The sequence below is a fragment of the Gobius niger genome (genome assembly GCF_951799975.1).
Source record: "Gobius niger genome assembly, chromosome: 20".
Taxonomy (NCBI): Eukaryota; Metazoa; Chordata; class Actinopteri; order Gobiiformes; family Gobiidae; genus Gobius; species Gobius niger.
This window is the reverse complement of record NC_136871.1, coordinates 18239389-18253874: the sequence shown is the minus strand read 5'-3', so window position 1 is coordinate 18253874 and position 14486 is coordinate 18239389. Positions and strand designations below refer to the sequence as shown.

At 41.6% G+C, this 14486-nt stretch overlaps 1 protein-coding gene across 1 annotated transcript; it reads left to right on the top strand.

Annotated features, from left to right (window-relative positions):
- The first annotated feature begins 8253 nt into the window (after window positions 1-8253).
- cyp24a1 (cytochrome P450, family 24, subfamily A, polypeptide 1) lies at window positions 8254-13241 on the top strand. Its single transcript, XM_079579008.1, has 12 exons — window positions 8254-8545; window positions 8701-8891; window positions 8974-9067; window positions 9150-9243; window positions 9476-9567; window positions 9797-9908; window positions 10325-10470; window positions 10761-10927; window positions 11726-11804; window positions 12060-12257; window positions 12768-12879; window positions 12978-13241. Exons 1-11 carry the CDS (start codon window positions 8276-8278, stop codon window positions 12876-12878), a joined length of 1554 nt encoding a protein of 517 aa, XP_079435134.1. The 5' UTR covers window positions 8254-8275; the 3' UTR covers window position 12879; window positions 12978-13241.
- The last annotated feature ends 1245 nt before the right edge of the window (window positions 13242-14486 follow it).

Here is a 14486-nt window from a genome sequence, read left to right as displayed (position 1 = left end):
CACTTCGCCCACCTGCCTGTGTATGACTGTGTTGCATGAGAGCAAGTGGTTGGTGATGGTCCAAGTGGCTGATTGGACTAAGTTTTAGCTCCTGAATCTGTATCCTGTATCTGAGGATTTCTTCCATCTCTGACTAAAACACAGCTTGGTACAATGATAATAGGATAATGATTAAAAAAAAATGCTAGTTGTCACTTGTGTTGTAGCTCTTTGAGATTTTCTTGTAGAGCGCATTACAAATTAAATGTATTATTTTTTTAATTATTGCTTGTCCTCTTGATAAAATCTTTCCCTTTCTGCTACAGACTACTATTGTAGCCACAGCTGCCCTGGGTAGGCTGCTAAACTGTACCATTGACCTCTCTGACCACTACCAAGAACTCACAGGTCCCACATTCATACATATGCAATGTGAGTGAAGTGCCTTGTCCAAGGCCCACTTGTCGGGGGGACTCGAACTGGCAACCTTTCTGTCATAAGATATCCCGCTTTACACAGTGGGCTACCATCGTAAGAAAAGGCATGTGAGATGCGACAAGTTACCGAAAGTGAAAAAATAAAACAGTAAAAACAAAAGCTGATGGAAAACCCCACAAAATTAAATAACAGGTCATCTAACAATTTAAATCGAAAAAAACAACAACACAAAAACAATGTTTAAAGGGGCTGGAAGCAAGTTCGCCATTTTATACTCACTACTGCCACCTCAGGCCATATGTGTAACTGCATCTTCTATATTAAGCTCGTGCATGACGGCAATTCGGGCCGAAGTGACAGCTTTTTGAGTGACCGTACAGGATTTTAGAGGCAGTTGTGGTGAACAGGTCTGAGCTCATTCTACACATTAGGACATGGCTGGAACATGTAGGGGGAGGAAAATACTTAATTTTAACATTTTTAAACTCCTTATAGTCCCTTTAATGTTTGTTTTTGAAATAAAGTGAGATTGATCTATTATTACATTAGTGGCTGAATTTATTACATTTGCGAAAGATTTTCATCTTGTCAGGCTGGCAATAATTTTTACGTTATATATTATTTGCCTGTTAATCGTTATTGCGTTATTGGCCAGTTATTATGTTATTTTAAAGTGGTCTCAGGACATTTTGACTCTCGAGTCTCACCGTGTGAAGACAGAATGGGGAAAGAAGGCCTTTTGCTACTTCGCACCAAATGTCTGGAATGAGGCACAGAAAACCTTTTATGTGGATAATCTCATGACCTTCCATCAGTTTAAATCCCTTGTAAAGGAGTATCCTCCATGTGCTCTTGTTTTTAAGTTTTACACATTTTCTTAGTATTGTGTTATAGTCTATAATTGTTCCACTGTTGTCTTCTTGTTAACTGTTATTTACCTTGTATGTTTTAACAGGTCTCTCTTGCAGAGACATTGAGTCCCAAGAGACCACCTGTATAAATAAAGAATAATAAAGTTAAGTAGCCTCAGGTTCATTGATGTTCTAGGGCTTATTTTGAATCTTAGAAGTGAAATGCTCAAAGGATGGAACCTTTAATATACGTCATGTTTTTGTTTCGTTTGTTTGCTGGTTCAAAGCAACGCTGTCCAAGCACAAGTAAAGCAGCCACTCTGTGCTCTACAGCCAATTTGTGCAGTAAACATAAACCCAGGCGAATTGAAGGGGGTATTAGACATCCATTTGGTCTTTGTTTCCTAATCTACTAGGCCGCTGACCCTGTACCAGGGTCTAGTATCATGTCAAAACAACATACCTTTCCAAAGAAGACTATGTGGAAAAATGATGGAATATCGTGGAGGGTTGACAGCTTTATGAATGTAATATACAGCAAGCACAAGATCCATAAAACATACAGACAGAAATATGAGGCAAGATGTGTGGTTCAATCTTGGAGGCATAGTGTATGTGTTATCACTTTTTGATCTGAGGCCACTTTGGGCAAAGTTTGTGTGTAGATGGGGCGGGAGGTGGGGTGCACCACTTTCCACATCGATGGCACAGGCAAGGTCACCCGGTGCATGTTTTTTAGCTCACTCACTCATTTACATACCAGTGCCACCCCTTTCACCTCTCTCATACACACACATCACAGGATACACAAGGACCCCTCTGAACCCTGCATGCTGGCTATGATCCAAGGAACATCTCAAAGAACCGTTACCGTGCCCGCCTTATACCTTAAACATAAAAGCTCCCCCACACTGATGTCAAACACAGAATGTAGTGCCGTAGCTGTACAAAACAAGTTGATAATCCTTTACCGCCAAATGGACTGGTGTTTGAACCACTTTGAACTGGCAGGATGACCCTGAGGTTCTATTCTTTGGCACATTAACACATAAAGTACAAGCTGCACCCTGGCACCCACACAGGACAGATGTTGTAACAACCAAGACAAAAAACATCACATAAAATCGAAGTGCTTGTGAAGCAAAGTTAAGAGTTATTGGGAATAACACAGTAGTCAATTAACAATTCTGCTTATTCAAGCAGCCACAGACCAAATCTATCCCTGAACGGACTGAGAATTCACAGAGATTAAAGTGCATTAGTTTGGGAGACCTTCACAAAGGATTTGTCATGGACCGCATGTGAACTGTTCAGAATTGAAAACACCATATGCTGAGAGTGAGGGTAGGCAGACAGCCAGTAGCGATCAAAACATGATGGAAGTTCACAGGAAGTACTTCAAGTTCTTGCTCTTGCCTCCAGTAACATTCCCTGGCTGATTGGAGTGGATGTACTGTCTCCATATGTTGCTTGGATGTTTTTATGCCACATCCATCTCCCCTCATGTTCAGAAAGTCATTGAGCAATGTACCTCTTTTCCCAGTGAAACCCGATATTGTTACTGTATGCTCAGGAATGTTTTTCACCTTGTGAGCGGCACCTAAAAACCTCTTTGAGGTTCCACTATTTGCTCTCACTCTCTTTATGAATGAGAAGTAAGGTAACACATGCCGCATGTCTGGAGAAATGAACTTTTCCCAGAAGAGTCCGGATGTTGTTCTAGTAGCAGTTAAACTGTCCATCACTGGCCACAGTGAAAGAAAGACATGATGAGCGGCACGGTGGCGCAGCGGTTACGCTCACGCCTCACAGCTAAAAGGTCTGGGGTTCAATTCCCACCTGGACGGGGCCTTTCTGTGTGGAGTTTGCATGTTCTCCCTGTGTCTGCGTAGGTTTCCTCCGGGTACTTCGGTTTCCCTTACCACTAAAAACATGTACAATAGATTCTGGGGCCAGGACTCCCCTGAAAAAGAGATTCTTCTCAGTGGTACTATCCTGGTTAAATAAAGGTCAATAAACAATAATAATAATAATAATAATAATTGTGGGTTTAAACTAGCCAAACTAGCCTATAGGCTCTGCCACCTTCTCATACAAAGATTGTAGGTTTGTAATGTTTAAGTGTTATTTCAAGGTAGAATGAACAGTTAACCAATCACATATGTTTACTTGTCATTTTACTTTCCCCCTTGAGGAAAAGATGAGAACACAAACTATGTGACAGACTTCGGGGCTCACTTATAAAGACAGCTGCTAAAAAGCAATAGAATATAGTTACTTGTGGGCAAATTTAGCAGCCCAAATCAAATATGACTGCTGCTTAATCACTTTTGCATGTGCAACTCATTATGCACATGAGCACAACTTTGGTAAGTTTAGTGTACAGGAGTACAAAGGCAAATACAAGTTGTAATCATGACAATATCCTTTTAAAAAGTCCTCACTTCTCAAAAGTAAGGCAAGGCAAGGCAAGTTTATTTGTAGAGCACAATTCATACACAAGGCAATTCAAAGTGCTTCACAGTTGAAAACAAATAGAGTCAATAAAAACATCAACATAAAATTAATCAATTACAGTAAAAGGCGAGAGTGCAGATAAAAGACTTTCAGTCATATGCATTGGTAAAAAGAACTGTTTTCAGCCTGGATTTGAACATTGTCAGAGTTGAGGCTTGTCTCACATCCTCGTGAAGACTGTTCCAGATTTTAGCTGCATGAAACTGAAACGCAGCCTCACCGTGTTTATTATTGACTCTGGGAACCACCAGGAGGCCCCTCCCTGAAGTTCTCAGGGCCCGAGATGGTTTATACGGCTCTAACATGTCAGAGATGTACTTCGGAGCTAAACCATGAAAAGACTTGTAGACAAGCAGAGCTGTTTTAAAGTCTATTCTCTGAGTGACAGGAAGCCAGTGCAGAGACCGGAGCACTGGACTAATATGGTCGTATTTCCTGGTTCTTGTCAGGACTCGAGCAGCAGCGTTCTGGATGTACTGTAGCTGTCTGATAGCTCGTTTAGAGAGGCCAGTGAGCAGGCCGTTACAGTAGTCTAACCTGCTGGAAACAAATGCACGGATAAGTCTCTCTAAGTCTGGTTTTGACACTATTCCTCTGATCTTAGCAATGTTTTTTCAGATGGTAAAAAGCTGCTGATGTTATTGCTTTGATGTGGCTGTTTAAGTTCAGGTCTGAGTCCATGATTACTCCTAGATTTCTAACCTGATTTTTTGGTTTTAGAGAGAGAGACTCAAGGTGACTGATAACACTTTGTCTTTGTGCCTGTGGGCCAAAAACAATGATCTCAGTTTTGTCTGAGTTTAGTTGGAGAAAGTTGTTTTGCATCCAAAGTACAGGCCCTGACACGTCCTCTTAACCTCAGGTGCACCCCACATTTAAGTATCACGCGGGCGGGCCAAATAAATAATACAGACAGTGTAAATCAAGTCATGAAATGAAAACAACCAATAAAAAAAAAACATAAAAGACTTATATGTCAGTAGGCTGTGTGCCAGCCAACATACATTATATCTGTATTACATAAATAATAAACTTTCACAACAGCCGGAATGTTCTGTATGCTGAACAGTAAGTCTTTCTCCATATGGAGAAAGACTTACTGTTCAGCATACAGAACAAATCAAACATTAGGGCAGAAATGGATTGAAATGTAGTTTAAGGATCTATGGACCTGAGATGGATACACTCTGGGGCCAGAATAGTCACAAGACAACATAACTAGAGTTGTACAGTACCTAAAAAAAAAGGTTAAACAACTTCTGATGCATTTCCAAACAAATTGCCCAGATTCAGTTTCAATTATACACAAATGACAACAGCCAAGAGTCAAGCCGCTTCTTTGTGCATAATGGTTGATCTAGCCATATTTTACTGTATGGCTTGATATGATTTATTGGACTAAACTCTTAACACATGTGCTCTGCATGAATGCCCGCTCTCCCCTGCTCTCCTTCAGGCTGACTGTACACTGGAGCATGATGACATCCACTTGAGCTCTGTTTATTGTGATAAGATAACAGCAGCAGGGTTCTGGGTTGATGGGGCCACAGGCATACGCTGTATCTGAGGGTCAAATTTAACAAATTTACTTCTGAGGCTCCGGTCGGTTGAAGGGTACCGCTTTGTGCCAACAACAAGTTGACAGGGGCCATGGCAGCTACAGTGACATAACCATTGAACGTGATACAATGCATTATATATGATACTAGTGGACAATCTGACGGTGTGTTTACATACATGAATCAGGTGTTCACGTGCAGTATGTGCTGTCCCAAACTAATCAATATATTGCTGATATTGGAACATATGGATTGCAGAAGCCTCACAAAGCTGTTGAAGACTGAGGACATTTGGTATAAGCATTAAGTGAGCCTCACAGCATGTTGTAATAATATAGTAGTGAACAATGAAATACCAGAAACTTTGGAATCATTGTTTGTTTTTGTATTGTCAGTTACAGTATGATGGATGAGTAACCAGTTATGTGATTAGACTGAGAAAAATGCTGAGTGCCTGGTGAACACAGTCAACAACCTCTGTAGAAGAATGTTCAATAATGAGCAATTCCCAAGAATGTTTACCGTTGACCTCGTCCAATACTACTGCCCTCGTTGCACTCACACAAATTCGCAGCAGTTCATCCCCATGAACCTATCAGCTCCATGTTGCCAGGTAGGTACAGGGCAAATGCGTCAAGCACATGCAGTGGTGTGTCCTGAGCAGCAATATCACAAGTTTCAGGACAGACTAGATTAGCTACCTGTTGTGACATGGGTCTTCCTGGGTTTTTCAGAGTAAACTCCACAAGTGGAGTGCATGACCTAGTTCTGGTCCTCATAACTTATCAACGTCAACAGTGTTTTTAATAGATCTTATTTAAAGGGACTGTACAAAGTTTAAAAATGTTAAAATTATGTATTTTCCTCCCCCTACATGTTCCAGCAATGTCCTAATGTGTAGAATGAGCTCAGACTTATTCATCACAACTGCCTCTAAAATCCTGTCACTCAAAAAGGTGTTACTTCGGGTCTGAAGTGCCGTCAGGCACAAGCTTAATATAGAAGGTGCAGTTACATGTATGACCTGAGGTGGCGGTAATGAGTATAAAATGGCCAACTTGCATCTAGCCCCTTTAAAAAAAAATGTTTTGTGTGTGTCGGCTTGTCAGATTTCCATGACCTGGAAATAGTGGTTTGCTCTGACTGCTCCCACAGTTTTACTATATCTGACGCACATCAGCTCACACCTGGGTACTCGTAAAGAAGCAGTAGTGGCAACTTGTGACCCCTACAACATTTACTGGAGTTACCAGGTGACACTAGAGCCTCACTCACAGCCCAAAACCTTCTGTAGGTCCTAGTTGAGACTGGAAACCAGGTGAATCCTGACCCACATTGTGTGAAAAGTGTTTAAAATGGGGTCAGCAGGTTCATGGAGGTCTTCTTCTTATTACAAGCAGTGGCTTCACAGAGTCCTTCCCATTATTTATCAATAGGAATGACCCACTTTTGGACCAATGTTGATCATTTGTGCTGTATAACAAACTTTAAGTTGAATGATATTAACACTGGCTAGTGGTCAAGAATGTTAATGCTTAATGAAGGCACACAGAATGTGCAGTGAATCGGGCTGCAGCTGACAGGCAGCCTGCCATGTACAGTAAGGTCATATTGTGGTGAGAATCTGCAGTGGACAAGGCTGTGCTCAGTGAACCCAGTAGAGAGCAGTCGCAGGACTCTCCTTGCATTACTTCACTCGTGCTATGCTGTAAATATTTTCATTCTTGGTTTAAGGGTGGGCTTTAGGGAAGGGGCTCCTCTCATTCTAGGTCAGCGTTGTTATGTGAACACTTACTGATGTGACTGCATGCACTGCTTACATCCCCCATGAGTGTAAGTCTAAGGCAAACTGATCTCCTTTTCTGTGGCCTCCATATTATTTTTCCAGCACGGTGGTCTGTGAGCATACATGAATGTGGGCTTATACTCTGTGCATGCATGACTGTGTGTCTTTGCATGTGCCTGCTGGTGTACAGAGTGCTCAGAGCCGAACTCAGTGACCTGTCAGTCAATCTGGACAGCAGGCAGCAGTCATGAGGTGTGTGTGGCAAAACCTTCAGCCTCCAAGGGTCAGCTCTGCACACCTCATCACTTATCTGCAAGGTCTCTGCAATAAACACTACTATAGTTCTAACACATTTTGTACTGCTCTGTTGGACGTTAAAGAGGCAGCGGTTGCAGGGTTTTGTTTGCATATAAAGAACACCAAGAGAAAACATGTTTTCCTTGCTTGTACCATGCACAGAGCCAGCTTACTCTCTCAGTATGGCATGTAGAATGGGGAATGAAGCCCTGGAAGACATTCTCCATACTACAGGCTTTAAACAGGTCTCTCTTGCAAATGAGACATTGAGTCTCAAGGGACTTGTGTTATTAAAGGATTCATATTAGCCTAATAATGAGTAATATTTATATCTATATCAAATGGTGTCTCCTGCCGATGTGTAGGGCTTTTTCTTGGCGACTGACTTATTAATTTCGGTGATTTCTTGATTTGAAATGAGCTTGTGTGAAATGGTGTGACTGATTGTCATCCTGCTCAAAGAACACAGTGCAAAACACAAACCGCCCACTGACTACGTGATACTCACTCAAATATTTGCCCACGGTGCAAGTGTGGCACTAGTATTTGCTTTGCCAAAGTTTCGCTTCTTCATAGCAGGTCACGCTGAAACGCGGTTCAAGCGAACCGCGTCACCTCTACGGTGGCTTGTGTGTTTATTTATAAGGTGCGGGGGGGCTGTCCACTTCCTCTTGGTCTATCTAGGGTCATACGATCCTTTCAACGTGGATCCATAAATGAATGGTAGGCTCGACTGGCGCACAGAGCCCTGATTGGCTCTCGCGGGCTATATATGTTGTGGCAAGGTGTGACACTTCCAAGAAACGACAACTGACGACACAACAAAGAACATTACAAAGTGTTCAACGATGAGAGCGCAAATACAGAAGGTGCCCCAGATAGTTGAGCTGCTCAAAAATAAGTCTGTGGGACTGCAGCATTTCAAGCCCACGTCTTCTGTGTGTGTGCTGGCGGAGAAGGATGCTGTGGAGACTGCGCCGCTCTGCCCTCACGCTGCCTCCAGACCGCACACTGCGCACGGCCTGGATGCCATTCCTGGCCCCACCAACTGGCCCCTCGTTGGCAGTCTGGTGGAGCTGCTGCGGAAAGGAGGACTCACCAGGCAGCACGAGGCTCTGGTACAGTTTCACTGATTTTAATCATCTGTGCATGTCGCCTATGTCATTGTTGTTGTTTTTTTGTTGGTCAAACTGTCTAGCAAATTGTCTGTTGTTTTTGTTTTTTTTGGCGCAATGCAACACGTGTTTTAACAAGGGAAACAACTCGTTCGCAGGTTGACTACCACAAGAAGTTTGGTAAAATCTTCCGGATGAAGCTGGGCTCGTTTGAGTCGGTGCACATTGGCGCGCCTTGTTTGCTGGAGGCGCTCTACAGGAAGGAGGGCAGTTATCCTCAGAGGCTGGAAATCAAACCGTGGAAAGCTTACAGAGACCTGAGGAAAGAGGCGTACGGACTTCTCATACTGTACGAGCGTTATCTGTCGCTATCTACGCAAGGTAAAGCCAGATGATTAAGACTGAACTAACAACAACGACCTGTTTGACAGAGAGGGGAAAGACTGGCAAAGGGTGAGGAGCGCATTCCAGCAAAAGCTAATGAAACCCACAGAAGTAGTGAAACTGGATAACAAAATCAACCAGGTACAGTTCAAACTCCTGCCTGCTTTAGTCTCTGTGTGTCGTCGTCACTGTCAACTAAATGTGTCTGCTGTGTTTTCTAAAGGTGTTGGAGGATTTTGTTGGCAGAATTAAAAACATTAACAGGAATGGGAAAATTGAGGACTTGTACTTCGAGCTGAATAAGTGGTCATTTGAGAGTAAGTCACGTTCAATCCATGTGGTGCAGCCATTACTAGTTAAAGCATTGTTTCAAACTAAAAGCTAAAAGCATTTGCATGTCTGTCTGTAGACTAATTCAGGACATTGCTTAATGAGTTTGTGTGAATGATGCTGGCGGTTTCACTACAGTTTAGCTATTACTCATTGATGATGCTCTCAGATGCTCCCTGGTGATAATGTGACTGACTCAATACTCTTTTCTCTTTGTAGCCATTTGCCTGGTCCTGTATGACAAGAGGTTTGGCCTGCTGCAAGAGAAAGTCAATGAAGAAGCTATGAACTTTATAACAGCAGTAAAAACAGTGAGTGCGAGCATTTCCCCCCTGCAAATACTTGAGAGGCTGGTTCAGTAGGTTCACTCTAGGCTGAGGTCAGATGAACCGAGCCACCCATCAAGCTTTCCGATTGTATTTACTTGGATTTACTGGGGCAAACCAATAACACAGATAAGGGGGTTTAGGGGCCAGTGGGTGCAGGTTTTGTTGCAGTTTGTGATTGAATTTTCTCTTCTTCTTTTTTGTTCTGCGTCAGATGATGAGCACTTTTGGCATGATGATGGTCACCCCAGTGGAGCTTCACAGGAGCTTTAACACCAAAACGTGGCAGGACCACACAGCAGCATGGGACCGCATTTTTAGCACAGGTACCAAGTGCCAAACATTTGTGCAATCCAGAAGAACAGGGAAACCTAAATGGAATGTAGAACTACTTTGCATAATAACTTGAAAACAGTAGTCGACCTGAAGAACCTCCTACTGCACGGTTGTCCAAAGTTTTTCATGGAAGCGTACCCAGGGTGAAAGGCTCACACTTTGGGCACCCCTAACCTATACTGGTAGACTACTAGATAGATAGATAGATAGATAGATAGATAGATAGAAGTTTGTGTTGTCATACTGAACATGTGCATTAAGCCAGTAGTTCTTTTAGTATATAGAGTATTTTAACAACATTGCTTTTGAATTATTTCTCATATACAAGGAAGAAGCAACATGTCATACTGGAAATGTATTTTAAAATCAATACCTTGACTTTAATAGTAAATCATTCCCTCCACAGCCAAAGTCTACATTGACAAGAAAATGACGAGGGACACCAACAGAGCACCTGACGACCTAATTGGCGACATCTTACATCACAGCTGTCTGTCCAAAAAAGAGCTGTACGCTGCCATCACTGAGCTGCAGATCGGAGGAGTAGAGACTGTAAGTAAAGCACTTAAATCATCAGTGTTTAGAAATTAGGAATGTTTTACCTTTAGTCCTTGGGCAACCATGACAAGGGTGTGGGGCTTAAAACAAACAGGTTCTACTATTACAGTCGTTCGAAAGTGTGTGGTGTGGATGTAACTGAGTTGCCTTTGAAGAAACGTCTCTGAGCTCCTTCGAGGACCTCTCAGATCAATCCACTCAGCATAGTTACTCTACTAAGTGACATCTCTCCCTCTGGCCTCAATGACTCCTTCCTTGAACCCCTTTGTGTTTGCATTTCACAGACCGCCAACAGTATGCTGTGGGCTATTTTCAACCTGTCACGTAACCCTGGCGCCCAGAGGAAGCTGCTAGAGGAGATCCGAGCTGTGGTGCCTTCAGAGCAGGACCCGTGTGGAGAGCACCTCAAAAGCATGCCCTACCTCAAGGCCTGCCTCAAGGAGTCCATGAGGTACAGCACCACGCTCTCACTCTGTGGCTCTCACCACAAGAGTGACGTCACACAAGGAAGATTGTTATATTATACAGTCACTAAGGTCGCAACACAATCAGACATACAACCAATTTTGATCAAATAAAAAGACACAGTGCTAAAAAAAAGACATCATTTTTGGAGCATTGCATGGCTCCATTTCCTTTGATCTGGTAGAATATTTAAATTGCAAAACCAGTTCGACTGATCTGAATGCACAGAGAGTCACACAGTTATGCTACATACAGTGGGGAAAAAAAGTATTTGGTCAGTTTCACGTAGACATTCTATTGGATTTTGGCCAAATACTTTTTTTCCCCACTGTAAATCACGAGTCAATGTAATCTACAATGTACAGCAAAATTCAATTTTCGTAAACAGTCAGCAGTTCTACATTAGTCACAGATTGTGATTTTATCCACCACTGTATAGACACATGACTGGCTCCAAAAATAAACCTTTTCAAAGTATAGCCTGACTAGTTAGATGCCCTCTCTTGTTGTTGCTTTTAGATAACTTCCCTGTCCCGATTTGCTCTTTTTCTCATGCAGTCACAAGTTTTTCGAGATGTTATTTGAGGCTAATACTTTAACCATATCATCAAGGGAATGTACATGTATGACCTGTGACTGGCGATTATATCACGTCAGCTGGCCCTGTGAAAAACATTGCAGTATGATTAGCTCCCCTGGTGCTAAACTTCTTAAACTGTACATGTGTGTGGCATTCATACTAAACTAAGGCCATGTACCCATGTGCTCTTTTGGATTCCTACAGGTTGTCGCCATCAGTCCCATTCACAAGCAGGACCTTGGACAAAGACACTGTGTTGGGAGATTATGCCATTCCCAAAGGGGTAAGGGGATTAGTTTCATACATCTAACATGAGCAGATTACATACTTGTATAGTTTACATTTGCCCTAAAATGAAGCAGGTTGGGATTATGAAAATTGTTACATGTAGTAAAAACTAGCAGTTATTAGCAGTGGACTTTAAACACCCAATACGATTTACACAACGGCATTTTTAATTTATCGAGCCATTTAAAGATTGATATGTAGAGGGAGTTATTAACCCCTCCCCGCCCCCCCGCCCCTTGTGTGTTCACAGACAGTTTTAATGATTAATAGCCACGCACTGGGCTCAAATGAGGCGTACTTTGAGGACACCAAGCAGTTCAAGCCGGAGCGATGGCTACGGGAGAACAGCACCATCAACCCTTTCGCCTATGTTCCCTTTGGCATTGGGAAGAGGATGTGCATTGGACGGAGACTGGCCGAACTACAGCTGCAGCTGGCAATGTGTTGGGTACGTATGTTGTGTATGTATCAATCATTCACACCAGGGGAAGGCAAGTTTGTGTCGTGGAGGGACGATTTTCTTCACCCCCATGCGTAGCCCAATGGAAAGCACTGTTTTGTACAAATGCAAGCGTTGTACATCATGAGGGGCCTAATGGGTTTTTTTTGGCCAGGGAATATTAAGATAATGCCACTATTTTAAGTTCTTTAACAGGTATACCATCTCTGATTTGTGTAATAATATTCTTGAAATAATCTAATCTAAAAAAACAAAACAATACAATATTAGTTTGTGAAGAATCTCATTTTTGTATTTCAAATTTTTTTAACGCATGTCATCTGGATGTAATTTGCAGAGATCATGTGCGTTAACTGCAAAATCACATTCAAATGACTTAAAAATAGCTACTCTTAACCTTACATGACACACACACACACATGTAGGACGGATGCTTGCACATTACCAGTCGTTCATGTGATTTCGTGGACTCACAAACCCTCTGCTGTCTCTTTGTAGCTGGTACGAGACTTTGAAATTGTGGCAACTGATAATGAGCCGCTGGATGTGATCCACTCTGGGCTTTTGGTTCCCAACAGAGAGCTGCCTGTAGCCTTCATCAGGAGATGAGGTACTACGGGCTGCACATTTATTCATATGAACTATGAATCATGCATCCATACCTGAAGTAAAACATTGTGACTTACACGTTTTGCCTGTTTCCACCAGGGTGCATCTTGGTGACGTGGAGACAAAACCTCTGTTGCTGATGGCCCTGTTGGTCATGTGACTCCTCATATTGCTGCTCTGTAAATAGAAAAACATACAACTAATTTTTGCCAGATTATTTTTTTGTTGTTTTTTACTACAGATACCTCAAACTTATTTAAGACTACTTCCAATGATTTGTTATGGTTGACCAAATTTATTTTTTAATTGAATGTTGCACCAAGGCAGCTCCCCCAAAATCAGACATGTGCACATAAATAATTTTCTTTTGTTAACACTATATATTGTAGTATATTTTACACTGTGTATATACTGTACATGGTATCTTATGTTATTGTGCATTGTTTTGTGTAGAGGCTATTTTATTCAACTTAAATAAATGTATATTATCCACTCGGCTCCTTGTCAAATTAAAGAACAAGTAAAAAACAAAAAACAAAACTTGCAATTATTTGGGATGAAGAGTTTTACAACTTCAAGCCTAAAGCTCTTGAAGAAAACTCATCGGTTGCAAAGGAATAGCTTTTATTTTATACAATAATGAACTTCACATGGATCCAAAAGCACAATTGAATGTGAATGAACACTTTTTGGGGTTAGATTTAGATTTGTACAAAAGTCATCTGCATCACTATACATCCATATACAGTACTTCACAGGTTTAATGAAACACATACATTATTTTAGATAATAAATACCAAGATAAGGTCTTTCTTTTAGCAGCTCAGTTGAGCCGACCTACATCAAGCAACTGACCTTTTTTTTTTTAATTTAATTTTATTCATCCTTTATTTATAAAGGATTGTCCCTTAAAGCAGTACTAAGCAACTCATGCGCCTAGAGGCTATAAGTGCCACTGCAGATGTCGTAGTATATTGCAATTTTTTACTTATTAATTGTCCGTGAGAGGAAATGCTACACTGACAGAAAAGACAAAGGGAGAGAGGGATATTGTACATCCAATTACACATTTTTCACTCAAACTTGGCTGAAATACTGCTTAAGTGGCGCTAGCCCGCATTTAGCTTTGACCATTAGCCTATTAGCTTCTTCTTCGTGATTCTGTTATTGTATATTGCGCCTCCCATCCGGTGGCGGCAAAGTTGAAATTGTGGTTTTCTGGCTAGAGATATCCCATTAACACTTGAATTACCCCCAGAGGGACTACGAAAAGGATTTATTAAGGTAAACAAGTTACTTAGTACTGCTTTAAGGCTCAATGTCTGAAATACAAGAGAAACCTGTTTCAAGCATGTAAATTATAAATAGTTCAGAAAGTAAATATGCAAAAGTTTTACAAATACAAACATTTTACAAATACATCTAAACATGGCTAAAAGATTCTAATTAAAACAACAGCAATTTCCTGCTTACACATTTTCCAGACCTTTTAATAAAACTCTAAATTCTCCTAGTGTGACCAGGCTGGACAGCTTCAGATCCTGCTGAACCATGTAACAGCTGGAGGGACCTCTGTGTGCACTGCTGGGACACTGAAGGACACATAGT

Bases quoted from the DNA above. Each gene is read 5' to 3' on its own strand.
- cyp24a1 (XM_079579008.1), top strand. From the start codon at position 8,276: ATGAGAGCGCAAATACAGAAGGTGCCCCAGATAGTTGAGCTGCTCAAA. The intron at 9,909-10,324 runs GTACCAAGTGCC...TTCCCTCCACAG, and splicing joins GGACCGCATTTTTAGCACAG to CCAAAGTCTACATTGACAAG. The intron at 10,471-10,760 runs GTAAGTAAAGCA...TGCATTTCACAG, and splicing joins AGATCGGAGGAGTAGAGACT to ACCGCCAACAGTATGCTGTG.